The following is a 27,990-nucleotide window of genomic DNA, read 5'->3' on the forward strand; positions in this document are numbered from 1 at the left end:
CAAGTGACTGGGCCGTTGGGTTGTTGGTCGTCCCTGGCAGTGGACACACAGGAATGTTAAGAGTCTGCAAAGGCTGTTTAATCCCAGGCATTTCACACCAAAGCACAGAGAGAGCTAACTCTCCCTGGACCATTGTTCAGGCTGGAGAAAGGAGTGGATAGGGTGTTTGCGCTGGAGCTTTGAAACTGTTCCAAACACATTTGGGTCCCTGGGCTCTCTCTGCACTGAGGCCTGTGGAGAAGATGGGTTCTTGATTGATTTGATGTGGGTGGTGGCGGCATAGTGTAGTGCACACACACTTTACTAGATTTAGGCACACTGCAGTGGAGAAGTGATCAGTGAATCTGTTGGAGGTGTGTCTGCATCAAACTGAATTAAGCATTATCCCTGCAGCATGATCACAGAGCAGTCAAGGACAGGAGAGAATGAATGAGAACTATAAAAATAACTGGGAAAAAATAGGAATAATAAAGTAGGAGTTGTTGAGTGGATAACAACATTGCTCAATGCAGTTGTGACCCATTTTTTGGGACGATTATGTGAAGCGCTTTTCTTGGCTCAGTGCATGCACTCTACTAACCCCCCAAAAAGACGATATTTTTTACAAAATCTTGTATCGGCGTCATTCTTCAATTGGCCCCTCAGATTCACATGACCGCCTCGTCACAAAGACCCAATGTTCCATAGGCAGAAAATAGCTTGGTGACGAACGATGGCGTCGTACGGCCTATCATTGTCCAACACATAGAAACATCAGGAGCTATTTATAACGTCTCTTCTCCACTGAGGTGAAGGTAATGCCTGTCTAAAGGAATATCTCTCTGCCTGTTGCCATGGAGCCCAGTGCCGATGACATCACGGGGTGAGGACGAAGATGAAAGTGAGTCACGGGGAACAAGATCAGGTGACGTGTTGTGGGGTTGGGGGCAGGGCTGGGGGGCGAAAAAGAGAGAAGCAGGGAGCGTAACCACAGGCTGTATAGTAACACAGATACAGTAGTAGATTGATATCACACACACACACACACACGTTTGTTTAACGATCCTTGTGGGGACCAAACAATTGATTCCCATTCAAAATCCTATTTGTGGGGTGGGGGGGAGAAATGTGTTCAGTTTTAAAGCTAATTCCCTGCAATTCTACACATTATGCATGCCATGACTAATGCCATGTTAATGATATCTGAGTGAGAGTGACTAACAAAATCAATGTGGGCCCCCTGGAGGTCAGGGCCCCTGGGCCATGATTACTACAAAAATAGATAGCTGGCTAAACCAACTTCCCAATAGACCATCTTTTTTCTGACATGGCTAATTGACAGACTGTCATGCTAATTTTGCCACCACTGCAAAAAAATATAATCATTTGGGAAACACTGCGTGCGTCTCTCACACACACACCACAATGTTACGTAAAGAGAGAACATCCACACACATTATCAACAGGTCTGACTGGTAATAACAGGAGAACTGATAAGACCAGGGTTGATCAGCTGTGGACAGTTTCCAGGCTTTGACTTTGGAAAGTGACATTGAAGCTGTGACATGAGAAGGAGAAATTGATCAGTGGTGTATCATATAGTATCTCAAATGGTTTTGAATTGCTAATAACCACATTGATGCTGTGCATTGACTATAGTCTCCAATCAGCTGTGCTCTATATGGGCATGCAGAAGTGTGTGTTGGTGCTCCCCGGGGTTGTAATACAAACACTGTAGACTGGGTGGCAGGTAGCTTAGTGGTTAAGAGCGTTGTGCCAGTAACCGAAAGGTCGCTGGTTCTAATCCCCGAGCCGACTAGGTGAAAAATCTGTCGATGTGCCCTTGAGCAAGGCACTTAACCCTAATTGCTCCTGTAAGTCGTTCTGGATAAGAGCGTCTGCTAAATGACTAAAATGTAGACTGAAAGCAAACATTGCAGATTGTGTGTGTGTGTACAGCACTCCATGGTGACTTGGAGGTGGCAGCCAGACAGAGAAAGTGTGGCTAGTTTAACTATGTGGCCGGTCCAACACAGCCACCACCGGGACCACACCACACTGACAAGCCTGTCTTCTCTCTCCTGCGGCCAGCTGCTTCATACAGAGATACCAGACACAGTAAACAAAGAGTGAATGCTGTACAGTTACAGGCAGCACAGGAATAATGTGTCCATTGTTCTCTGTCACACCACCACCTCACTCTGTTCTTCAGCGTTACCCATTCATTAACAGTGTCACTATTGTTTTACAGTGTTTCACACTGCAGCAGCCAGCCGACCCTGAGTTTTTCGTCACTGCTCATCTTTTTGGGGTGCTAAAAATATACCTCCCCCCAACCGTGGTGCCCATGGGAGCCAAATCCCTGAGCCCTGCTTCACAGAAATACATGTTCCTCCCTCCTGTCATATTGTAATGACAGTTAAACTATGCAAATGTGGCTTTCACACACAGACACGCTGGCACAGGGATGTGCACGCATCTGTAGATGCAAATCACCATGCATATCATGTGCACACATTATGCAAAGTATGGTGCCCGACCCAGCCCTTAGAGTCCTTAAAGAATGGAGATCCCCGGGTGGAAGACAATCTGTCCAGGGATGGATAGATGGAGGAAGTAGTGAACGCTCCACAGCCGTTAAGGGGTATCTGTGCCAGTCCAATGCCTCCTCCGCTCCCCTGAGGTGGCCCAGATCTGACTTGGGATAGGGGAACTCACAAGAGCGTGTCACAGAAGTGGACACTAGTAGTCTCTGCCTATGGAAAGTGCTAACTCATTTACATTGAAAACAGTGTTTCTGGGATAACATCTATGACCAATACAAATATGTATCAGCTAATCTTAACAAGCTCACACGAAATGGAAACTGAATAGGTGTGTCTCACACACACGTCAATTCAACGTCTATTCCACGTTGGTTCAATGTAATTTCATTGAAATGACGTTGGAAACAACGTTGATTCAACCAGTGTTTGCCCAGTGGGAGGTTACTGTGGAGATTCACCATAGAGAACCTCATCTCTCATGACAGGCTGTTCTGGGTTGTAAGGTTGTAAAATAACCTATAAACTACATGAAAGGTTATAAATAACCTGTAAACCACATGAAAGCGTTTTGTTTCCCGTGAAAACCCAAACCAACAATAGCCCTGCAGGGTAATCTGGCTAATGAGATTAGAGAAACAAGATAATGGGGTAGTGATTTTTAATGTCATTATGACCAAACATGTCACCATGTCCACTGACCAGACACTCTGCCTCTCCTCAAGTCACCCACAACCCAATGACAACAGGCTGTCAATCATTCAACACCCAACAACAACAACAGTAGCACCACACTCCAAACAGCTGTATATTCAAACAGACAGGGAAATGCCACTGGAGGAGAATAATCTAGAGACAAAGAGAATTGTCTCCAGTTTGCCAGTTTCATTGATCACACACACACAATGATGTGATGTGTTTTGTATGTGTTTGTGCCAAACACTCAAGAAACACTTTAATTTCTAAAATGTTACGCTATGTTAAAGTAAAAAAGTTAAGGAACACAGACACTGGGAATTAGCATGGTGGGAATCCAAAGTAAATCCCTACGTTATACTGTTTCACAGTGAAGTGTGTCACACTGTGTGAAGTAAAACAAAAGCGAAACCGAAGGATTCATTTTGGGGTTTTCCCCAGCTAACTGGGCATGGCAGCCAGTCAGCATGTGACATCAGTGTGACATCGCCATGGCATAAATAAACAGGATGGTAAGACATAAAAATGAAGATGACATAAGGATGACTACATGACATAAGGATAACTACATGACATAAGGATGAATACATGACACAAGGATGAATACATGACACAAGGATGAATACATGACATAAGGATGAATACATGAGGATGAATAGAGGAAATGCTCAAACTCACCTGCTGTAAGTTAACTCCCTCCCCCTTTTCACCAACTGTAACTCAGGAGAGGAGTGAAGAAGCCACAGCTTCACTGAATGGTTTGTAAAGGGTTTTTATTAGCAAAATATGGGAATGAGTCTACAAAGGCTCCCCATCTGTTGGAGAACACACACAGACAGCTGTGGCAGTTTCTTGAAGGTTACAGACCATAACCATGTGTTTGCTCCCCATCCATTTTGACTTCGCTTTACAAGTGTGATTCTGCAGTGATCGCAGAGACCAAGTCCCCGAATCCTCCTTAAATAAATCTTAAAATATACAGTAAAATATGACTCCAGTTTAGCTATTCTTTCATTCTGCAGCATAGTGTAAGCTCCTTGACCTAGCTAGTGTTCTCATTGGATACACATTGGATATGGTGTACTGTTAAAAACCGCATCCCTTTCCAGGTACAGGTACACATTAGTATGGGACAGCCTGTGGGCGGAGCTGTGTTGGTCACCATCGCCCCTTTGGACCATGGGGAATCCCGCCACTAAATTGGCCGGGAATGTGCACATAAGAAAAAAAGGAAACATTTCACCTTTTATGTTGGAACGATTTCAGCAGGCAAAAAAAAAAAGAAATTTGTCAAGAGACCGCAGAGAAAAAGGCATGCAAAGGCACAAGTACCAACAAACTGAGCTCAAATCAAATCCTTTTCCCCAAAACAATTGGGGAGGGAGAAAAGGAATATTTCCACCAAAAGGCAAGTTTCCTTTTCCAGAGAGGGCTTAAAAAAGAACAAACAAAATAAAACAAGCTTCTTCCAAAGAAGAATGTGTGAAAATTGTTTTACAAATGATACAAACATCCTACAGAAATGTTTAAACACTAATTCAAAATGTTCCAAGACAAAAACATAAATACATTCGTTAAAAGTGGCACATAGTACAGCAATGGTCCATAATTGATTCTCCCCATTCTTGTGATCTTCTCCCCGAAAATGCACATTATGCTGGCTTTTCGCTGCCTAGAGAGAGAGAGAGGGAGAGGGAGAGAGGGAGAGGGAGAGGGGGAGAGAGAGAGAGAGAGAGACATACAGAAAGAGACACCATTAGATCTTATTGTCTGCTTGGCGGTACAAAGGCCGTTCCATGAAAATATCCTGAAAATATTGTTTGACCATGACATTATCATCTCCCAAACATCTTAACGGAGCAGAAAATCGAATTAGGCTCCCGAATAAAGAGGGCCTTGATTTCAGCTGATTAGATTACACAATTTGATTATGAAAGGATTAAACTGCATCTCCAAGGCAGCCTTGGAAGCAGCGCAACTTGGAACAATTCAAACACGTCAACTGATTTTAAAACGTTTGAAGTTGGATGCCAATAGTCAGGAGGTAGAGATACACGCGACAAACGACAACAAGAGCTTTTGTGGATAACTCTCAACATCTGGGAAAGCTAGCATACTAGTCTAGCACACTGGCAATGTGGACAATACGGCTGCCTGTGTTGCACAAGGAGAAGCGATGAGAAGGGAGAGAGAGGGAAAGATCGACAGAGGAAGAAAAAAAAAAAAAAAAGGTGGGCTCACCAGAAAACTTCCATCGATCAAATCTAGAAGAGTCCACAGTCCTTCAGGTTGTTCTTGATGATGACGTCGGTGACGGCGTCGAAGACAAACTGCACGTTCTTGGTGTCGGTGGCGCAGGTGAAGTGGGTGTAGATCTCCTTGGTGTCCTTCCTCTTGTTCAGGTCCTCAAACTGACACTGGATGTAGGCCGCCGCCTCCTCGTACGTGTTGGAGCCTGGCCGCAAGACAAGAAAAACACCACATCTCTCATGATTTTCCTCATAAGGGGGGAATCTCAACATCTACTTCAGTCATTCTCACAAAGTCATGAATATATGTCAATAGGAGACTAAGTGAGAATTCAACTGAAGTGCAAGTTAGAATTTGTCTCATATTTTTATTTTTTATTTTATTTCACCTTTATTTAACCAGGTAAACCAGTTGAGAACAAGTTCACATTTACAACTGCGACCTGGCCAAGATAAAGCAAAGCAGTGCGATAAAAACACCACCACAGAGTTACATATGGGGTAAAACAAAACAAAGTCAAAAATACAACAGAAATACATATATATACAGTGTGTGCAAATGTAGCAAGTTATGGAGGTAAGGCAATAAATAGGCTATAGTGCAAAATAATTACAATTAGTATTAACACTGGAATGATAGATGTGCAAGAGATGATGTGCAAATAGAGATACTGGGGTACAAATGAGCAAAATAAATAACAATATAGGGATGAGGTAGTTGGGCGGGCTAATTTCAGATGGGCTGTGTACAGGTGCAGTGATCGGTAAGGTGCTCTGACAACTGATGCTTAAAGTTAGTGAGGGAGATAAGTGTCTCCAGCTTCAGAGATTTTTGCAATTTGTTCCAGTCATTGGCAGCAGAGAACTGGAAGGAATTGCGGCCAAAGGAGGTGTTGGCTTTGGGGATGACCAGTGAGATATACCTGCTGGAGCGCAGACTACGGGTGGGTGTTGCTATGGTGACCAATGAGCTAAGATAAGGCGGGGATTTGCCTAGCAGTGATTTATAGATGGCCTGGAGCCAGTGGGTTTGGCGACGAATATGTAGTGAGGACCAGCCAACAAGAGCGTACAGGTCACAGTGGTGGGTATTATATGGGGCTTTGGAGACAAAACGGATGGCACTGTGATAGACTACATCCAATTTGCTGAGTAGAGTGTTGGAGGCTATTTTGTAAATGACATCGTCGAAGTCAAGGATCGGTAGGATAGTCAGTTTTACGAGGGCATGTTTGGCAGCATGAGTGAAGGAGGCTTTGTTGCGAAATAGGAAACCGATTCTAGATTTAACTTTGGATTGGAGATTCTTAATGTGAGTCTGGAAGGAGAGTTTACAGTCTAACCAGACACCTAGATATTTGTAGTTGTCCACATACTCTAGGTCAGACCCGTCGAGAGTAGTGATTCTAGTCGGGTGGGCGGGTGCAAGCAGCGTTCGGCTGAAGAGCATGCATTTAGTTTTACTAGTGTTTAAGAGCAGTTGGAGGCTACTGAAGGAGTGTTGTACGTTTGGAGGTTTGTTAACACAGTGTCCAATGAAGGGCCAGATGTATACAAAATGGTGTCGTCTGCGTAGAGGTGGATCTGAGAGTCACCAGCAGCAAGAGCGACGTCATTGATATACACAGAGAAAAGAGTCGGCCCAAGAATTGAACCCTGTGGCACCCCCATAGAGACTGCCATAGGTCCAGACAACAGGCCCTCCGATTTCACACATTGAACTCTATCTGAGAAGTAGTTGGTGAACCAGGCGAGGCAGTCATTTGAGAAACCAAGGCTATTTAGTCTGCCAATAAGAATGCGGTGGTTGACAGAGTCGAAAGCCTTGGCCAGGTCAATGAAAACGGCTGCACAGTACTGTCTATTATCGATCGTGGTTATAATATCGTTTAGGACCTTGAGCGTGGCTGAAGTGCACCCATGACCAGCTCGGAAACCGGATTGCATAGCGGAGAAGGTACGGTGGGATTCGAAATGGTCAGTGATCTGTTTGTTGACTTGGCTTTCAAAAACTTTTGAAAGGCAGGGCAGGATGGATATGGGTCTGTAACAGTTTGGATCTAGAGTGTCACCCCCTTTGAAGAGGGGGATGACCGCGGCAGATTTCCAATCTCTGGGGATCTCAGACGTTACGAAAGAGAGGTTGAACAGGCTAGTAATAGGGGTTGCGACAATTTCGGTGGCTAGTTTTAGAAAGAAAGGGTCCAGATTGTCTAGCCCAGAAGATTTGTAGGGGTCCAGATTTTGCAGCTCTTTCAGAACATCAGCTGTCTGGATTTGTGTGAAGGAGAAGCGGGGGGGGGGGCATGGGCAAGTTGCAGCGGAGGGTGCAGAGCTGGTGGCCAGGGTAGTGGTAGCCAGGTGGAAAGCATGGCCAGCCGTAGCAAAATGCTTGTTGAAATTCTCGATTATTGTAGATTTATCGGTGGTGATAGTGTTTCCTAGCCTCAGTGCAGTGGGCAGCTGGGAGGAAGTGCTCTTATTTTCCATGGACTTTACAGTGTCCCAAAACTTTTTGGAGTTAGTGCTACAGGAAGCAAATTTCTGTTTGAAAAAGTTAGCCTTTGCTTTCCTAACTGCTTGTGTATATTGGTTCCTAACTTCCCTGAAAAGTTGCATATCGCGGGGGCTATTTGATGCTAATGCAGTACGCCACAGGATGTTTTTGTGCTGGTCAAGGGCAGTCAAGTCTGAGGAGAACCAGGGGCTATATCTGTTCTTAGTTATGTATTTTTTGAATGGGGCATGTTTATTTAAGATTGAGAGGAAATTACTTTTAAAGAACAACCAGGCATCCTCTACTGACGGAATGAGATCTATATCCATCCAGGATACCTGGGCCAGGTCAATTAGGAAGGCCTGCTCGCTGAAGTGTTTTTGGGAGCGTTTGACAGTGATGAGGGGTGGTCGTTTGACCGCGGACCCGTTACGGACGCAGGCAATAAGGCAGTGATCGCTGAGATCCTGGTTGAAGACAGCGGAGGTGTATTTAGAGGGTAAGTTAGTCAGGATGATATCTATGAGGGTACCCATGTTTACGGATTTAGGGTTGTACCTGGTAGGTTCGTTGATAATTTGTGTGAGATTGAGGGCATCTAGTTTAGATTGTAGGATGGCCGGGGTGTTAAGCATATCCCAGTTTAGGTCACCAAGCAGTACGAACTCTGAGGATAGATTGGGGGCAATTAATTCATATATGGTGTCCAGGGCACAGCTGGGGGCTGAGGGGGGTCTGTAGCAAGCGGCAACAGTGAGAGACTTATTTCTGGAAAGGTGGATTTTTAGAAGTAGAAGCTCAAACTGTTTGGGCACAGACCTGGATAGTATGATAGAGCTCTGCAGGCTATCTCTACAGTAGATTGCAATTCCACCCCCTTTGGCAGTTCTATCTAGACGGAAAATGTTATAGTTGGGGATGGAAATTTCAGAATTTTTGGTGGCCTTCCTAAGCCAGGATTCAGACACTGCTAGAACATCAGGGTTGGCGGAGTGTGCTAACGCAGTGAATAACTCAAACTTAGGAAGGAGGCTTCTGATATTTACGTTCAGAAAACCAAGACTTTTACGGTTACAGAAGTCAACAAATGATAGCTCCTGGGGAGTAGGAGTGATACTGGGGGCTGCAGGGCCTGGGTTAGCCTCTACATCACCAGAGGAACAGAGGAGGACTAGAATAAGGATACGACTAAAGGCTTTAAGAACTGGTCTTCTAGTGCGTTGGGTACATAGAATAAAGGGGGCAGTTCTCCGGGCGTTGTAGAAAAGATTCAGGGCATATGTACAGAAAAGGATATGGAAGGATATGAGTACAGTTCAGGTAACCCTAAGCGTTGGGTAACAATGAAAGAGATAGCATCACTGGAGGCACCGATTGAGCCGGTCTCGGCGTGTATGGGGGGTGGAACAAAGGAACTATTTGAGGCAGTTTGAGAGGGACTAGGGGTTCTACAGTGAAATTGTATAATAAGAACTAACCCAAACAGCAATAGGCAAGGCATAATTGACGTGGGAGAGAGGCATAAAGCAGTCACAGGTGTTAGAGAGAGCTAAGACAACAACTGGAAATAGCGATAACGTTTGGGCTAAGGCTAAACAGAATAAACAGGACAGGGTACCGTGTAAAGGAACAGTCCAGCAGGCATCAGCTGTGCAGCTGAGTGATCATAAGGTCCAGTGAACAGCAATATGTGAGTTCGAGAGCAGTTCAAATTGGTGCTTCAGCACAGCTAGCAGGGAGCACAGTTGTAGTTTGTGTGTGCTAGCGGGCCGGGGCTGGCAGATGGATCTTCGTGGTCGTCGCAACGGGAAGCCTGTTGAAACCACATCAGACTATTTCGTCGGCAGACCAGTCGTGTTGGATCGGCGGGGCTCAGTATCAACACTAGGAGGTCCCGTCCGGTTGACAGAGAGTTAGATAGCCGGGAGATGGGCCTGAGGCTAGCTCAAGGCTAACTGGTGCTTGCTATAGGGCAATGGTAATCAGCCAACAACAGGTTGCAGCTAGCTAGCTGGTTGCGATGATCCGGCGCTAGGGTCCAGTGATTCCGGAAGAAAGTCCAATAAGCTCTGGGTCGATAGCCTGCTGGGTCGATAGCACGCTGTGCAGACTGGCCGACGAATTGTCCAGGCTAGAGCTGGCTGGTGGATAGTGTAGGCCACGGACAGTGGTGAAGACGCTAACGGTGACTAATAGTAAGTAGCCATTCAGTTGCAGCTACACTATTTTCAGCTTACGGTTCTTGATGAAAGTTATAAAGAAATAATAGAATCCTTTCCACGTTGGGTGAGGCGGGTTGCAGGAAAGTATATTTAGTTAAAGAATGAAAAGTAAAAATTGAGAAATATATACAAAATAGACAAAAAAACTAGAAACGGGATATTTACACAGGGACAATGAATAAAAGCGACCGCACTGCTACGCCATCATAGTTAAGACCATACATATACAACAAACATATTTGCCATCCATACAAAATAAAACAGTGAACAAACCATGAGACAAACATCAATTTGTTATTCTCCCCAGTTTAGACAACAGAATTCCACAGGAAGTGACCTCATGGGAATTGTGTTGAAATGGGATATCCCCCCTGTGGTATTATGGAGGAATAGGTGACAGAGAAACACTGTATCCTGCCTCTTGGCTTTCCGCTATTTGTTTTGTTCTCATTGGTCTCTTTAAAAGGTAAAAGTGACTAATGTCTGTTGAACGTTTCCTGTCACAACACCGATGCTGTGAAACATACCATCTCCATATGTTCAGTAACTACAGTATATTTCCAGAGCTATAGGTTTATTTGAGATCCTCTTTCCACTCATGTAGACATTCAATTATATTTGTTCAGGTGTGCAAATGACAAAGAAATCACAGAAAATATACAAACAACTCCATTCATACATCACACAGTTCTTCCCAATCATTCTATAGACAGTCTACCATGGCTGGCTGGCTGTTACTGTACCTGCGTATTCTGGGTAACATATAGTTAGAGGACTCTTCTTGATCTTCTCCTCAAACAGGTCCTTCTTGTTGAGGAAGAGGATGATGGAGGTGTCTGTGAACCACTTGTTGTTACAGATGGAGTCAAACAGCTTCATGCTCTCATGCATCCGGTTCTGGGGAGAGAAGACTGCAACATTGAACAAATGGTTTTTCTGGGGCTTCGAGCTACAGGCCTTCATCTGCACTGATCTGGAAAAACGGCACAGGTGAAAGCAAACACCTGCTAGGACGTCCACCATTTTTGCTTTATCCTATGTTTTCAGATCAATGCAGATAAAGGAAAGGAGTTGAGGAGAGAAAGCCTCTTTAGACTATCGAGATATACCCAGAAACAGTTTCACAGACCCAGAGGTAATTTTAGTCCAGGACTAAAATGCATGTTCAATGAAAATATTCTATTGAGAACACATTTTTTTGTTCAGGACTGGTTTCATACAAATATACATGTACTCTTATTTAATGTCCATGGTTGGACAGGAACTCACCATCTCCTCATCCTCAGCCAGCACCAGGTCATAGTCGCTGAGCGCCACACAGAAGATGATGGCAGTGACGCCCTCGAAGCAGTGGATCCACTTCTTCCTCTCTGACCTCTGACCTCCAACATCAAACATCCTGAGGAATAAGTGGCGGATAATGCACCAGACAATGTAAACGGAGCATGTTTCCAGGCACGTAGCACACAACACAAACAACTTTATTGGACATTGGCCACTAGGGAAAATGTACATTGTGGCCTGAGGCTTTGGGTTTAAGTGTTAGTTGGTTAAACAGGCCACCAGGTAGAAATGAGAGAGAATACATGAACTTTTCTTTTTGTGGAGGCTTTTCTGTGTTGTGGAGAGATGGTATACAGTAGAAATGCTCAACACAGAATAAAATATTTAGAAGGGAGGGTATGAACTTTGTTACTTTCAACGTTTTTGTATTTTAAAAGAACATATTATTTTTTATATCCTTACAAATGTGGACTTTGAGCTGTATATCCCATTAAGTCAACCCAAGGTCACCTGCTTTGTGAGCCAGTTTCCACCCATAGGCACACAGAGGGCTGTGGGGCTCCAATGTACTCAGATATGGTTTGCGTTGGAACGGCTCCACATAGTTCTCTCTGCTGAGTTGCACTGAGTGGCTTGGCTGAACAAACTGATGAGAACGAGCATTTTTAAAGGGCTTGATACCCGATTGGACGTGGCATGGGGGACAGCTGTGAGAAAACAGCCAAATGTGCAGTGTTGGGGAAACTACTCTGAAAATATAGTTTAACAAGCTTCCAATTACTTCACACTGGAAGAAGTTAAGCTACACTAATGCTACCCTTAAGGAAAATATAGTTTACTTAAAGTTACTTTGAAAAAGTAGTTCACTACATCCAAACTACAAATCTGAAATGTAATAGACTACAATTTGCAAGAACATATCACTTTGGGGTCATATGCTACCAGAATGTGTAATTTAGTCCCCAACACTGCAAATATGGGTATTGACCAGTGAGCCAACCGTTTCCCTTTCCTCTCTGGCATCAGCCAATTGAAGAATAGAACAGATATGATTCACTGCTGATGTCGTATGGTCAGCTCTGTCATCCAGTCACAATGAAACCACTGGACTAAGGACATTTCTATGGGTTTGAGAGATTCAATACGCACAGTAGGGAAGTAGATTGAGTCATCCTATTTAACGTATGGTATTTGACTACACTTAAAAAGGGATTTGAAGGAAGTGCTCACTTAAAGTGGAGGTCCTTGAAGGTGAAGTGTGTCTCCACAATGCCTGTGGTTTTGACTCTGGTCCTCAGGACATCCTGCTGGGTCGGGATATAGGTAGCTTGGGATATCCTGTCCAAATCGTTTAAGTAACTGGAGAATGGGGAGAGAGAGAGTTCAGATGGGAGTCAATGCATCCAATACACATATTTCAATGGAACAATAGGACAATAGCTATTCAAATAATAAACAGATCTTGTTTGGCCATGAACCATGTCTGCTTCTACTTCTTGAACTGAGAACAACAAGTGACATTATTTCCACTCTCTCCCAACTATCAGTGCTCATGTTGTTGCCTCAGAATGCCCAGACAGTCCAGGTTATGAGACTGTGTTAATAAAAAGGAGACAGGCCATAAATGAGCGTGGTGAAAAGCCATCATCCGCTCCACCTGGGCTATATCCATTTCTCTATCCCAGCCTGCCCAGTCTCTTCCAGCTAAGTAAGGTCCCACTAAGCCAGTCTGTCCACAAATTGTCCACATAGGGCTCAGTTCTGGACTTGTTTGGAGTCTCAGGACCCAGACAGACAGAGACACCCGGGACATGGGTCCGGAGTGGGGGGGACGCACCCCCCCCCCCCCCCCTGTATTTATCTTCCAAAAGATTACGGCACCAGAAATTACACACGACTCAGCAGCACTGGTGTTTCAACCCAAACAAACAGCAGAAATCGGGGTCAGCAGCCTAGCTGTTGAGGCCCGTCGGGAAGCTACGTGACCATGTGACGCTGGTCTGTGTGTGTGTGTGAGGTAAACTTGGCCTAAAGGATTCTGGGTTTTTATTTGGAAATGGACAGCAGTTGCGGCACCAGAGGCCAGAGAGCCAATCAGTGACGTCTGTTCTGTTGCAAAACAAGGTGGAGGGGTTTCTCATGACACACCACAGGGGTTGCCCCTCTGGTGACTTCACTGGCTAATGGAAAGGCTCTTGCACAATGCATACGAAAAAAGAACAACCACTTCAGGAAAAACAACTGAACCGAGGTGGTTTAGAGCTCAAACACTGCCCACTGACTGAACGGGATTTGGATATGCTTTCTAGCGCTACTGTCAGTGTTTTTTTTCTACCAGGGTTCGGTAAACACAACAACCCTGGGCAATCTGCTGTTAGACAGCTACATGCACTAAATGGTTAAGGTCAAAGACTCGGCAGACACACTGCAGCCTGTGTGTTACAGTCTTGCTACAGGGGTGACACTCCCACACAAAACAAATATTGACAGTCTCACTCAAGGTTCAAACACCAAGTATTGTAACAGTCAGTGGACTGGACTGTAGGGAGTAGAGACATGTCTGCCAGAGAGTGGGTGGGTGCCTCTGTAATAAATGGACTACTCAAGGCCTTTGGTTATTTCGGATATAGGAATGATAATTTATTTACTTCAGGCAGAAGAGAATTAGGGAGGAAGAGGAACCGCAGGAGCTGGTTGTATGTGTTTCAGACCAAGCTGAGCAGACTGTGTGAGCAGGACAAGGTGGTGTGTGTGTGTGTGTGTGTGTGTGTGTGTGTGTGTGACTCACTATGCTGCCGAGTCGTTGAGCTGGTACTCTCGTGAGCGGCTGAAGCAGGCCTGTACCCCTCCGTCCTTCCACAGGCGTTTGATGACCCCGGCCAGTTCTGCCGTCATGAAGCCTTCCTCTGCCGACCCTGCCAGCACAAACAGCTGTCTCGCATCATCCTGGGAGAGAGCAGTCTGTCAGTACAACCATCCCTATCAACACTATGATCACAATCATCACTGCCAGCACTACCATCACTACTATCATTGAAATCATCACCATTACCATCAAATCATCAATTTCAGTTATACTGTCAAAATCATCCCTACCATCATTACCATTAATAATACTGCCATTTCATCAATAGTATTGAACATGATCGGGTGAGTTAGGTGATAATAGTTTTAGTCAGATGGCTTTGATAAATGCAATCCATCATCGTCATCAACTCTAGCCCACTCACGGCTCTGGCTGCATCTCCAAAGTCGATCTTGAGTCGTCCCATGGCTCTGATGATGGCGATGATGGACTGGATGGTGTTGCTGTAGACCACAGCCCTGTACTGTTTACACTCCTCCTCCGAGTAGCCTGCCTCGTGGATGATCCTGACACACAGGAAGAAGGACAACTACACAGTCAGTCACCATGAGGAACATGGAGCAACACAACACAGTCAGTCACCATGAGGAACATGGAGCAACACAACAGTCAGTCACCATGAGGAACATGGAGCAACACAACACAGTCAGTCACCATGAGGACATGGAGCAACACCACAGACAGTCACCATGAGGAACATGGAGCAACACCACAGACAGTCACCATGAGGACATGGAGCAACACAACACAGTCAGTCACCATGAGGAACATGGAGCAACACAACAGTCAGTCACCATGAGGAACATGGAGCAACACAACACAGTCAGTCACCATGAGGACATGGAGCAACACCACAGACAGTCACCATGAGGAACATGGAGCAACACCACAGACAGTCACCATGAGGACATGGAGCAACACAACACAGTCAGTCACCATGAGGAACATGGAGCAACACAACACAGACAGTCACCATGAGGACATGGAGCAACACCACAGACAGTCACCATGAGGAACATGGAGCAACACCACAGACAGTCACCATGAGGACATGGAGCAACACAACACAGTCAGTCACCATGAGGAACATGGAGCAACACAACAACACTTTCTGTTTTTTAGAACATAATATATAGACAGAAAAATACCAGACCAATAACCCCCAACCCCATGGCAACCCTTCCCTCATAAAATGACAGGGGGAAAAATGAACATTGATAACAACAACACTACCCAGGTAACAATGTTTACACCATCTGAATTGAATGGGGCACTAGGACAATAACAATGACTAATTTCTGAGAACTGTCCCCACAGAAGGGCAAAAACAATGCTTTGCTTTGATTGTGTGGCATTTGGAAGAATGGAAGGAACAGACACTCACTTCATCTGCTTGACTATTGTGCTCTTCCCCGACTCACCAGCACCTGAAAGAGAGAAACACATTTATCAAACCAGTCAAAGCCTATATTTAGCTAATTGCAATTATGCGATAAGAGCGATGTGTTCCGAATCTGCATTGGAATTTCAAGCCAACACTGACCATAATGTATATTTCCTGGTATGGGATTACACTGACAAACATACTGAGAAAGAAAAGGCAATTGTAAAGATCTACTCATTACAGGCCATTATCCAACCCCTTTTGAAATGGACCATAGTGGAGAACACTGATCATGTCCCTTCCTGTGTTTCTGTATTGACGTCTTTGAGCCACAGCATCGCTCTGCAGCCATTCGGTCGATACAGACCCTCCCCATGACTCCCTTTATCGGCACATTTCAACGGCAGCACTTACACAGCATTATGGAACCATCTACTGCAGTGGAACCAACGACCCCATCCCAGGCAGCATCGCAAGACTCACTGAATGAAGAGCACCATAGCAAAGCACCGTAGACATTCAGAGAGTGCAGAGTGATGTGTGTGAGTGTGTTGGGATGGGAGTAGAGTGAAGGGACAGAGGTGAATACATTGTGGCCCTCAGTATTATAGCAAAGGCCAAATCACAGGCAGTACAGTCCTCATCATCTTCATTAACAGCAATAAAGCATGCAGCTGCAGTAGTCCCCAGCAACCACTAACACACTATCAACACAACACTGCTATCAACCAGTCAATATCTGGTCATTGGGTCTTTGTACATTAATGAGTTAGTTTGTCAGCTCTGATATACCACCAGAAAGACAACGATCACCAGTTCTAACCAGGGTTTGCCATAAAGGGCCTCTGAGCACATATTGTGTTACTTCAAGGTGGTACAAGCCCTCTATATTGAATTACACATTACTGACCGATAGGCTGTGTAAAACTCTCACACGAGGACAAGAGCCGGGAGGGTGGACACTACGCTAGCAGCCAATGAGTGTGAGGCGGAGAGGTGATTGACATGGCAATACTCCTATGAGAGAGGCAGGGAACACAGAACAAGCATTGCTTGGGCCTAGCTGCTGCTAGGGGCTCCGTGCTTCCATCACACACACGTCACACTTCCATGGCAACCGGGCCCATTACCAAAGACATCTCAGCGCTCGCCACATGGTCACCTGAGGAGGGTTGGTGGCAATTGTGTAGTGATGGCTCATCTCCATAGCCAGGGCATGTATTATTGATATGCAAATGTCCCCATAATGCACGCAATGTCCCCACAACGCACGCAATGTCCCCACAACGCACGCAATGTCCCCACAACGCACAACATTTCCTCATAATGCACGCAATTTCCCCATAATGCATAAGTAGAGGATGTGTCATGGTGATTGACTAAGACAGGCCCCTCCTCCTTGAAGTAAAACCCACCGGTGGACGTTTCCACTCAGGGACAGTCGGAGTTGTCCCTGTAAACAAACTCATGTTCTTTTCACTTGTTTCGTGGGCTTGCTAAGACCCTTCCCACAGAGGTTGCTCAGCTCGGACACCATAAACACAGTCAAAAAAAGGGAAACTGTAGCCATGTCACAGTCTATACTTTAGTCATTAGTATTACTTTGTAATTCTATAGAAGTTCAGTCGTTTTTGTTAATGTACACGTGGAATGAGAAAGTCCCAATTTATGTTGTGTAATTACAAACGTCATTGCTATGCAATAAAATACAATTTCCAAAATATTATATAACATTTTAATACAATGTTGTTGTTACTAGTGTGATTAAAGTCTGCACTTACACCCATCTGAGTTGGCAGGAGGAAGCTAGTTCTGTAACACCCAATCTTCCCATCTCACAAGACCCAGCTAGCATTGCATTACAGCAAGACAATGAGCACATGCACGCCACACACTACGTTAGGGCTTCTCGCTGTGGCAAGTGAAACTTAGGGGCCTGGAACTTTCCCTAAAGCAGAAGAGAACCTGAAACCAACATGTAGAAGCGAATTCCTGTGGACAAGCCTTTCTCCAGAGCCTTAGAGCATGCTGATACAGTGTGTGTGTGTGTTTTAACAGTGTGCAAGCCAGGCAGGTACCTCCTACTGTTCAGCCTAATTGGAATGGCTTTCACCGGAGGACAAATTGTTTTAATTACATGTCACCGCTGTGGCCACGGCCCCAGAGAGGAGAGGACTAACACGTCTCATTGCTCTGGAGCCAAACAGTCACACGCGCCACTATGAACCCCAGAGGGACTGCGAGACAGCAGACACACGTGCACTGTAACACACACACACAAAAACACATGTGAGTGCACACACAAACCCATACACAGACACTGCATTGGCAGCAGGTAAAGTCACCTCCCTCCTTCTGCTAAGGGCCTCAGTGCCAAGGCAGCGACATTACACAGCACTCCACTCCCTACCACACACTGGCTGCTTGCCTCTCAATCTAGAAGAAATATACCCTCCTTACAGACAGACCGTTGTGTGTTCACTGAGCCCTCCATCTAGATATGTTTTACTGTCTGACTGACACACTTGATTTCTCAATATGGAACACAAAACCCTGCATAGGGTCAACAAAATGTATGCTAGCAAGTCATAGTAAGATATTATTGGATGATATCGCCAAGGTACTGTTCCCTTACTATATTTCTTTAAGTCAGTCCAGACTGGAGAGTGTTTGCCTAACTGACCTTACTCTGTCCTTCAACTCTAGTGATGTGTGGTCCTCTGTAGCTCAACTGGTAGAGCACGGCGCTTGTAACGCCAAGGTAGTGGGTTCGATCCCCGGGACCACCCATACACAAAAATGTATGCACGCATGACTGTAAGTCGCTTTGGATAAAAGCGTCTGCTAAATGGCATATTATTATTATTATTATTATGTCATAGGGGTGTGGCCCCACCCCAGTAACTTTATAAAGTCTAACCTCTGCTCTGAGAGAATGGCCCTGATTTGACACACATGGGCCAATAGAGAAAGCAAAACCAGAAAAGTGGACCTCATGGCCTGGGCTAGACAGAGTCACATTACCCACCCACAATTTGATACACCCATCAAAGAGCCAGACCAAAACCACAGTGAGGCAGCTGCTTTCTGGTTTCGGGCGGTTGGGAAACGACTGTATTTTAAGAAAAATGGTAGAGGCCTGCAAACATAATGGACGTTTATAGAACAGTACTTCTAAAGCCCACCAACCATCCAACCCATCTCTCCCAGAACTTCCCCCAAGGTGGTTTTCCACAGAGAGTAAAATAGGACATGGATGGAATGCATGTCGACAATGAGGGAACGCTTTACAAAGTGCTGTGGTAGGATTGGCTACAATCAAGTCTTCATTCCAAATTACAGCTCTGTTACATTTTAATCTTAATGATGATTTAGTTGGAGCTTTTATATAATACCAGGGTGGGGAGAATAGCTTTTGGAGTTCCTCCCTCTCTCAGAGCCCAGTCTCTCCGCCTGTCATGGAGTTGAGGAGGGCTTTCAGATCTAATGAGCCAAGGGGTTATCCGTCTGGGTCACCAGAAGAACCAGGGCCTGTCCTGCCTGGGGTTCAGTTAGGCTGGCCAGGGCCTGTCCTGCCTGGGATTCAGTTAGGCTGGCCAGGGCATACAGTCCTCTGGCCAGGCTGGGCTGTCCTGGTAAGCAGGGAGAGAGGGACAGGGGGACAGGGCTGAGAGGGACAGGGGGACAGGGCTGAAAGGGCTTACGGCCGGGCCTGGCTCACTCTCCATGAACCACATTAGTGACGCCACAGAGCATGAGCTGGCACCATCCCTCTCTTTTCCTCTCGTTCCCACTGGGAGCTGTTGAGCCTGTGAGTGACTCACAAGGGAACCCAGGAAGTTACAGTAGCATTACCCATCAGGAAGTCATGTAGTTAAATCAGCTGGATTCATCTGCCCACATCCAGATCAATGGATAATAGTGTTCCCTCAAAATCTCCATGCAGGCCGATACTTTCCTGGAAGATACCAGTAACAGTAGTAGGTGTAATGGGACGGTGCTGGAGAAGTGGAAGCTATTGAATTCCTCATAATTCAGTAGCACTTTAGTTTACAGTAGACCTACATAGATCACCAGATGTGAGAAATGACATGGTAAAATAGCAACTAGTGATAACCTAGGTATTGCTTGTTTGTTGATTTGAGAGTTATTACTATAAATTTGGTACCAGGTATTTACCATTTGTGTTAAACTATTTGAACTAAGTACAAGAAAGACCCTTACACAATGTCCTATCAAACATCTGGGAAATACAAGTGGAAGCATTAGTACCATAAAATAAAGTACTACCCATAATACTTAACATAGACCACCTACAGAATCCTCGACACCAATGTGGTTGGCTCTAGTAGACCTACTATAGACAAGACAAGATGTTGCTTGTACAGACTTGACAGCATACACCCAGAAATATTCAAAGCACTCCTCATGCAAATTAATGAAACAACAATTGTTTTATGTTTATGTGTGTGCGTGCTACAGTATGCCACCACCCATCAAGCTCACAGCACAGACATGGACAGGGTCATCCCGTCAACTCCACCCAATGTAAAACATGGATGTTTGACGGTTGGTGTCCTTGAAGTGATTAATAGTCAATATTCACCACCATTTCTGAGGTGCTGTCTGTACTGATGTATACATCATCAGCGTCACTGATATGGTTGTGACCTCTTGACCAGGCTGTAATTCAACAAAGTATGTTTTAGTGGGGCGGCTAGGAGGCAGATTTGAGAGGAATTGAGACTTTTGTGATAGAAGTATAGTCATTGAAAAGACTAATAGGTAAACAAACAGCAACCAATCATCTTACTCCTCTCCATGAGTACACCACCTTAATTTATAATGAGTGTTGTTAGGGTTTAGACCTGATCTAGAACATTCCTTCCTCCTGCCCCTAGCTCCCCAATTAGCATGGCTCTCTGTCATCTGACGAGGCTAGGTGTGTTACCTGCTTACCAACCTGAATGGCTGACACAGGAAGCAGGTCAGGGTGCCAATGCGTAAACAAGTTTAAATGTCACGCGCACAAGTACAGTGAAATGCCTTTCTTGCAAGCTCTAACATGCGGCCCACAATGCTTGCGTTGCAAAATAAATGTTACTCAATCATTTCATCTAAACTGCTCGCGCGCGCGCGTCAACAAGCCTCTGCATAGCCAGGCACTAAAATAGAAGTTGGTTCTATTATGACGCGCTGCAAGTCCCACCTCTCCCATCTTGTCATTGGTTTTTAGGAGCATATACCCACGTGGGTGATTGAAAGATGAACTGCGGCCCACACTCCAGTCCAGTTAGTAGTGGTAATGCACCTTAAAGTTGGTTGCCAACCGACATAAAGTCCACAGACGACGACTACTACTACTACTATAGGAGTAAGGTGACTAGGCATCAGGATATATGATAAACAGAGTAGCAGCAGTGTACATTTTGATTGTATGCGAGTGTGTGTGCGTGTGTGTAGAGTCCATATAAATGTGTGTGTGTGTTGGAGTGTTAGTTTGCGTGAGTTTGCAGAGTCCTGTGAGTGTGCATAGACAGGGGTCAACTCAGATAGTCCGCGTATCCATTTTGTTAGCTATTTAGCAGTCTTATGGCTTGGGGATAGAAGCTGTTCAGGAGTCTGTTGGTGTCAGACTTGATGAGAACAGTCTATGGCTTGGGTGGCTGGAGTCTCTAATGATTTTCCAGGGCCTTCCTTCCACACCGCCTTTTATGGAGGTCCTGGATGGCAGGGAGCTCGGCCCCTGTGATGTACTGGGCTGTCCGCACCACTCTCTATAGCGCCATGTGATCGAGGGCGGTGCTATTGCTATACCAAGCAGTGAGGGTTTGAGGGCCCATGCCAAACCTTCCTGACGTTGAGGGAGAGGTTGTTGTCCTTGCACCACACGGCCAGGTCACTGACCTCCTACCTGTAGGCTGTCTCCTCATCGCCGGTGATCAGGCCTACCACCGTCGTTTCGTCAGTAAACTTGATGATGGTGTTGGAGTCGTGCGTGGTCACGCAGTCGTGGGTGAACACGGAGTACAGGAGGGGACTAAGCACACACCCCACGTGTTGAGGGTCAGCATGGCAGCCTGGGGTTGGCCCATCAGGAAGTCCAGGATCCAGTAGCAGAGGGAGGTGTTCAGAGCCAGGGTCCTAAGCTTGGTGACGAGCTTGGAGGGGACAATGGTGTTGAATGCTGAGCTGTAGTCAATGAACAGTATTCTCACATTGGGTCGTCTATGGATCTGTTGGAGTAGTATGCAAATTGGTGTGGGTCTAGGGTGTCTGGAATGATGGAGTTGATGTGTGACATAACCAGCCTTTACCATCATTCTGTAACCATGAAGTACTTCAGTCATCTTAGAATGTAGGGATTACAGACTGGGCCAAGGGGAGGTTGAAAATTACTGTGAATATGTCTGCCAGCTGGTCTGCACATTCTCTGAGAACGTGCCCTGGAATACCGTCCGGACCCGCGGCCTTGCGACTGTGACCTGATTAAGACCTTACTCACGTCGGCCTCGGACAGCAAGATCAACAACCGAAGCAGCAGTATGTAACATAGCACCTATTGGTATATATATGGGTATATACAGTACCAGTCAAAAGTTTGGACACACCTACTCATTCAAGGGTTTTTCTTAATTTTTACTATTTTCTACATTGTAGAATAATAGTGAAGACATCAAAACTATGAACACATATGGAATCATGTAGTAACCAAAAAAAGAGTTAAACAAATCAACATTTATTTTCTTTTTGAGATTATTCAAATAGCCACCCTTTGCCTTGATGACAGCTTTGCACACTCTTGGCATTCTATCAACCAGCTTCACCTGGAATGCTTTTCCAACACTCTTGAAGGAGTTCCCACATATGCTGAGCACTTGTTGGCTGCTTTTCCTTCACTCTGCTGTCCGACTCATCCCAAACCATCTCAATTGGGTTGAGATCGGGGGATTGTGGAGGCCAGGTCATCACTCTCCTTCTTGGTAAAATTGCCCTTACACAGCCTGGAGGTGTGTTGGGTCATTGTGTAGCTCAGTTGGTAGAGCATGGCGCTTGCAATGCCAGGGTTGTGGGTTCGATTCCCACGGGGGGGCAGTATGAAAATGTATGCACTCACTAACTGTAAGTCGCTCTGGATAAGAGCGTCTGCTAAATGACTAAAATGTTTTTTTTTTAATGGTCCTGTTGAAAAACAAATGATAGTCCCACTAAGCCCAAACCAGATGGGATGGCGTAATCGCTGCAGAATGCAAATAAATAAATCACAGACAGTGTCACCATCAAAAGCACCCCCACACCATAACACCTTCTCCTCCATGCTTTACGATGGGAACTACACATGCGGAGATCATCCGTTCACCCACACCGCGTCTCACAAAGACATGGCGGTTGGAACCAAAAATCTCCAATTTGGACTCCAGGCCAAAGGACAGATTTCAACCGGTCTAATGGTTATTGCTCGTGTTTCTTGGCCCAAGCAGGTCTCTTCCCCTTCTCCCTTGGTAGTGGTTTCTTTACAGCAATTCGACTATGAAGGCCTGATTCACACAGTCCCCTCTGAACAGTTGATGTTGAGAAGTGTCAGTGACTTGAACTCTGTGAAGCATTTATTTGGGCTGCAATTTCTGAGGCTGGTAACTCTAATTAACTTATCCTCTGCAGCAGAGGTAACTCTGGGTCTTCCATTCCTGTGCTGGTCCTCATGAGAGCCAGTTTCATCATAGCGCTTGATGGTTTTTGCGACTGCACTTGAAGAAACGTCCAAAGTTCTTTACATTTTCCGTATTGACTGACCTTCATGTCTTAAAGTAATGATGGACTATCGTTTCTCTTTGCTTATTTGAGCTGTTCTTGCCATAATATGGACTTGGTCTTTTACCAAATAGGGCTATCTTCTGTATACCCCCCTACCTTGTCACAACACAACTGATTGGCACAAACACATTAAGGAGGAAAGAAATTACACAAATTAACGTTTAAGAAGGCACACCTGTTAATTGAAATGCATACCAGGTGACTACCTCATGAAACTGGTTGAGAGAATGCCAAGAGTGTGCAAAGCTGTCATCAAGGCAAATTTGTTTAACACTTTTTTGGTTACTACATGATTCCATATGTGTTATTTAATAGTTTGACGTCTTCACTATTATACTACAATGTAAAAAATAATAAAAATAAAGGAAACCCTTGAATGAGTAGGTGTGTCCAAACTTTTGACTGGTAGTGTGTGTATGTATATATATATATATATATATATATATATATATATATATATATATATATATATATATATATATATATATATATATATGATATTGGGAGAGACCTTTGTTTCATTTTTTTATTAATACACTGAACATAAATAGATAACGCAACATGCAGCAATTTCTAAGATTTTACTGAGTTACAGTTCATAAGGAAATCATGTCAATTGAAATAAATTCATTAGGCCCTAATCTATGGATTTCACATGACTGGGAATAAAGATATGCATCTGTTGGTCACAGACACCTTTAAAAAAAAAAGTAGGGGCGTGGATCAGATAACCAGTCAGTACCACCATTTGCCTCATGAAGCGCGTGACATCTCCTTTGCATAGAATTGATCAGGCTGTTGATTGTGGCCTGTGGAATGTTGTCCCACTCCTCTTCAATGGCTGTGCGAAGTTGCTGGATATTGGCGGGAACTGGAACATGCGGTCGTTCGTTCACTTCAATCCAGAGTATCCCAAACATGCTCAATGGGTGACACGTCTGGTGAGTATGCAGGCCATGGAAGAACTGGGACATTTTCAGCTTCCAGGAATTGTGTACAGATCCTTGCAACATGGGGCCATGCTTTATTTACATTTTAGTCATTTAGCAGACGCTCTTATCCAGAGCGACTTACAGGAGCAATTAGGGTTAAGTGCCTTGCTCAAGGGCACTGACAGATTTTTCACCTAGTCGGCTCAAGGATTAGAACCAACGACCTTTCGGTTACTGGCACAACGCTCTTAAGCACTAAGCTACCTGCCGCCCATTATCATGCTGAAACATGAGTTGATGGCGGTGGATGAATGGCACAACAATGGGCCTCAGGACCTCATCAGTTTCTCTGCGCATTCAAATTGTCATTGATAAAAGGCAACTGTGTTCGTTGTCCGTAAGCTTATGCCTGCCCATACTATAACCCCACCGCCACCATGGGGCACTCTGTTCACAAGTTGACATCAGCAAACCGCTCGCCCACACAACGCCATACACGTTGTCTGTCATCTGCCCGGAACAGTTGAAACCAGGATTCATCCATGAAGAGCACACTTCTCCAGCATGAAGTTGGTTACGACGCCAAACTGCAGTCAGGTCAAGTGGTGAGGATGACGAGTACGCAGATGAGCTTCCCTGAGATGTTTTCCGACAGTTTGTGCAGAAATTCTTTGGTTGTACAAACCCACAGTTTCATCAGTTGTCCGGGTGGCTGGACTCAGACGATCCTGCAGGTGAAGAACGTGGTCTGCGATTGTGAGGCCGGTTAGACGTACTGCCAAATTCTCTAAAACGACGTTGGAAGCAGCTTATGGTAGAGAAATGAACATTAAATTATCTGGCAACAACTCTGGTGAACATTCCTGCAGTCGGCATGCCACTTGCACGCTCCCTCAAAACTTGAGACATCTGTGGCATTGTGTTGTGTGACAAAACTACATATTTTAGAGAGGCCTTTTATTGTCCCCAGAACAAGGTGCATCTGTGTAATGATCCTGCTGTTTATTCAGCTTCCTCATTACATTACATTACATTTACATTTTGCAGACGCTCTTATCCAGAGCGACTTACAGGAGCATTTAGGGTTAAGGCCTTGCTTAAGGGCACATCGAAAGATTTTTCACCTAGTCGGCCCGGGGATTAGAACCAGCGACCTTTCGGTTACTGGCACAACGCTCTTACCCACTAAGCTACCTGCCACCCTGATATCCCACACCTGTCAGATGGATGGATTATCTTGGCAAAGGAGAAATGCTCACTAACAGGGATGTAAACAAATGTGTGCACAACATTTTAGAGAAAAGCTGGAAAATTTCACTTTACATGTTGCGTTTATATTTTTGTTCAGTATATGATATTGGGAGAGACCATTTTCAGAAGAGGTTTCAAAATATTGGACGTCAGAGGTCAGGTATTGACCGAACACAAACCTTATAATTTCACTCAAAGGAATAGTTGATGACATAAGTTGCAGCCTGTAGCAAGACCACAGTACATGATCCGACTTGTTTCTAATCTGTTTAATCAGTCATAGCAAGACAGAGAAATGCAGCCCAGGCTCTCAACAACAAGGAAGAGGCCTACTTGTTCAACCAGATAATGTGTGATCAAGATTTTAATTATTTGGTAAAGTGGTTGTCCCACTGGCTATCATAAGGTCAATGCACCAATTTGTAAGTCGCTCTGGATAAGAGCGTCTGCTAAATGACGTAAATGTAAATATTCTGCAATATGATCAATTAAAAAGTGATCCACTACTTACAGTCATGCAACTTGTAGCCTACATGTTGATATCATATAACCGTAAATATCAACAACTAGAGGAAAATAGCAGGTCCATCATCCTCTTCACACAACAATAAAAAATGCATGAAAACAAAATGAAACACATGGACAATGTCCTCACCAAAAGCTTTCACAGCCATCCACTGCCAGGCCTACAGTTTTACAGGTATTTCAGGTCAGCCGTTTTTGCTCATGGCATCAGTGAAGAATACCCACATTTATAGAGAAGACACGTCCTGTCCTGGTGACCCATATTCAACATGGAAATGTTCTATGATGTGCATGTCAACTCTAGAGATCTCTCCCCCTACGGAGTGGATGGTAGAGCAGTATTTCAAAACAATCACTAGTTTCTGTCCAGGGAATGGCCTCGTTTCTTTGTCAATGGAATGTCCACGGTTTTAATGGATTTTAGGTAAAACACATTGAGCAGTAGGCTAAGCGCAGAGATAAATCCATCCACTATTGCACGAACCAAAGAGTAGCGGTAAGAAAGAGCCTCAAGTTTAATTTAGACCTATGTTTATCTAAGCAATGGCGGAATCATAAATCGCCTACATCCATGCCTGAAGTAGCAAAAAAGGTGATGAAGTCTCAAACGAAAATGTTTTGAACATAGTAGTATAGTTATTGCAATTCTTTATCCCTTAAATGTAATTTAAATGCAATACAGTTTCTGGCCCAATTACCAATTTGGAAAAATCATATGCACTTGTTGAATAGTTAATCTGAATCAGCTGGACATAGCATTCAAATACAATGCTGCAGACAGGCGACAAGGTGTCAAATGCTGGGAGGATTAAGCCAATGAATATGGCCTATAGAAACCATTTGTGTTGCTGGACAAGAGTAACAAAGGTGGCTACTTTGTACACACCGAAGGCTGGAACTGATGAGCCAGCGTGGACAACGACCTTTGTTCTGCCTATAGGCTAAATCGGAAATTATTCTTAAACTTTTGTTTATTAGGCAGTCCAATGTGCTTTGTGATTTCAAGGTAGTCTATGCAAAAGTTGACAATGTTTTAAACGTGATGACGACAGCTTGTGTGCTATGCGGAATTGTATGAAATCGTGCTAGAATTATCAATTCAAATTGTTGCCATCATATGTATGCAGACCAATTTTTTATCACTGTAAATAGTGCGTTTGACATTTTGCTACAATGTCGCAATCGCAGCTAATATTACAGTTAGTGAAGTTCACGGATAACCATTGCTTCGTCCCACACTGTGTCACGTTGCGGGACGAAGCAAGGACAACCACTCTCCTTACCGAGGAGCAGTAACTTGACCTCTCTTGCGGCTTTCTCCCCGTCGTCCCGCAAATTCCTGTCGATCATTTTACTACGCTCCACCGCCGCCTTATCGTCCGTGCTCAGGGTACACCCCATCCTCAAACAAATCCTCCGAACCCAAGTGATGCAAAAATATCAAATATATACAGTACCAACATGCAAGGGTTAAAAAGCGAGCCGCTGCTCCCCGAGACGCACACACGCCCTTGTGTGAAAGCTATCGGGTCGCTTGGATTGACACTTTTTTTTTTAAGATAAAAAAAGGACCAGGAGTGTACTTCTTCAATCCACTATAGTCCTATGCTTTCAGTCAGTGTAAACTATTTCTCGCGTCGTGGCATAACTCGTTTTAAATGAAAACAGTTCCACGGCGAATTGATCTCTCTCTCTCAGCGCATCCGTCTCCACACGCTGCCACAGTGAGCTCTGCTCATTCAACTAC

The 27,990-nt window shown here is 44.7% G+C and overlaps 1 protein-coding gene across 2 annotated transcripts; it reads right to left on the reverse strand.

Annotated features, from left to right (window-relative positions):
• Nucleotides 1–3,166: 3,166 nt before the first annotated feature.
• Nucleotides 3,167–27,990, reverse strand: LOC311140584 (guanine nucleotide-binding protein G(i) subunit alpha-1). 2 transcript variants are annotated; one of them, XM_084175705.1, is made up of 9 exons: nt 27,527–27,990; nt 15,721–15,763; nt 14,701–14,842; nt 14,259–14,416; nt 12,701–12,829; nt 11,456–11,585; nt 10,930–11,083; nt 5,460–5,673; nt 3,167–4,890 (listed from the first exon to the last, which is right to left on the reverse strand). In XM_084175705.1, the coding sequence occupies exons 1-8, from the start codon at nt 27,642–27,644 to the stop codon at nt 5,483–5,485; spliced, it is 1,065 nt and encodes a 354-aa protein (XP_084031831.1). In that variant the 5' UTR covers nt 27,645–27,990; the 3' UTR covers nt 3,167–4,890; nt 5,460–5,482. The 2 variants fall into 2 exon arrangements, with proteins under 2 accessions (XP_084031831.1, XP_084031832.1); XM_084175706.1 differs by lacking the exon at nt 27,527–27,990 and adding an exon at nt 26,374–26,407.

Source organism: Coregonus lavaretus (genome assembly GCF_964263955.1).
Source record: "Coregonus lavaretus genome assembly, chromosome: 13".
NCBI classification, from domain to species: Eukaryota; Metazoa; Chordata; class Actinopteri; order Salmoniformes; family Salmonidae; genus Coregonus; species Coregonus lavaretus.

Excerpts from the sequence above, each read along its gene's own strand:
- LOC311140584 (XM_084175705.1), bottom strand. The coding sequence starts at position 27,644 with ATGGGGTGTACCCTGAGCACGGACGATAAGGCGGCGGTGGAGCGTAGT. Across the intron at positions 14,843-15,720 it reads ACAATAGTCAAGCAGATGAA|GATCATCCACGAGGCAGGCT; the intron begins GTGAGTGTCTGT and ends CCTGTGTGTCAG. Across the intron at positions 14,417-14,700 it reads TTGGAGATGCAGCCAGAGCC|GATGATGCGAGACAGCTGTT; the intron begins GTGAGTGGGCTA and ends GCTCTCTCCCAG.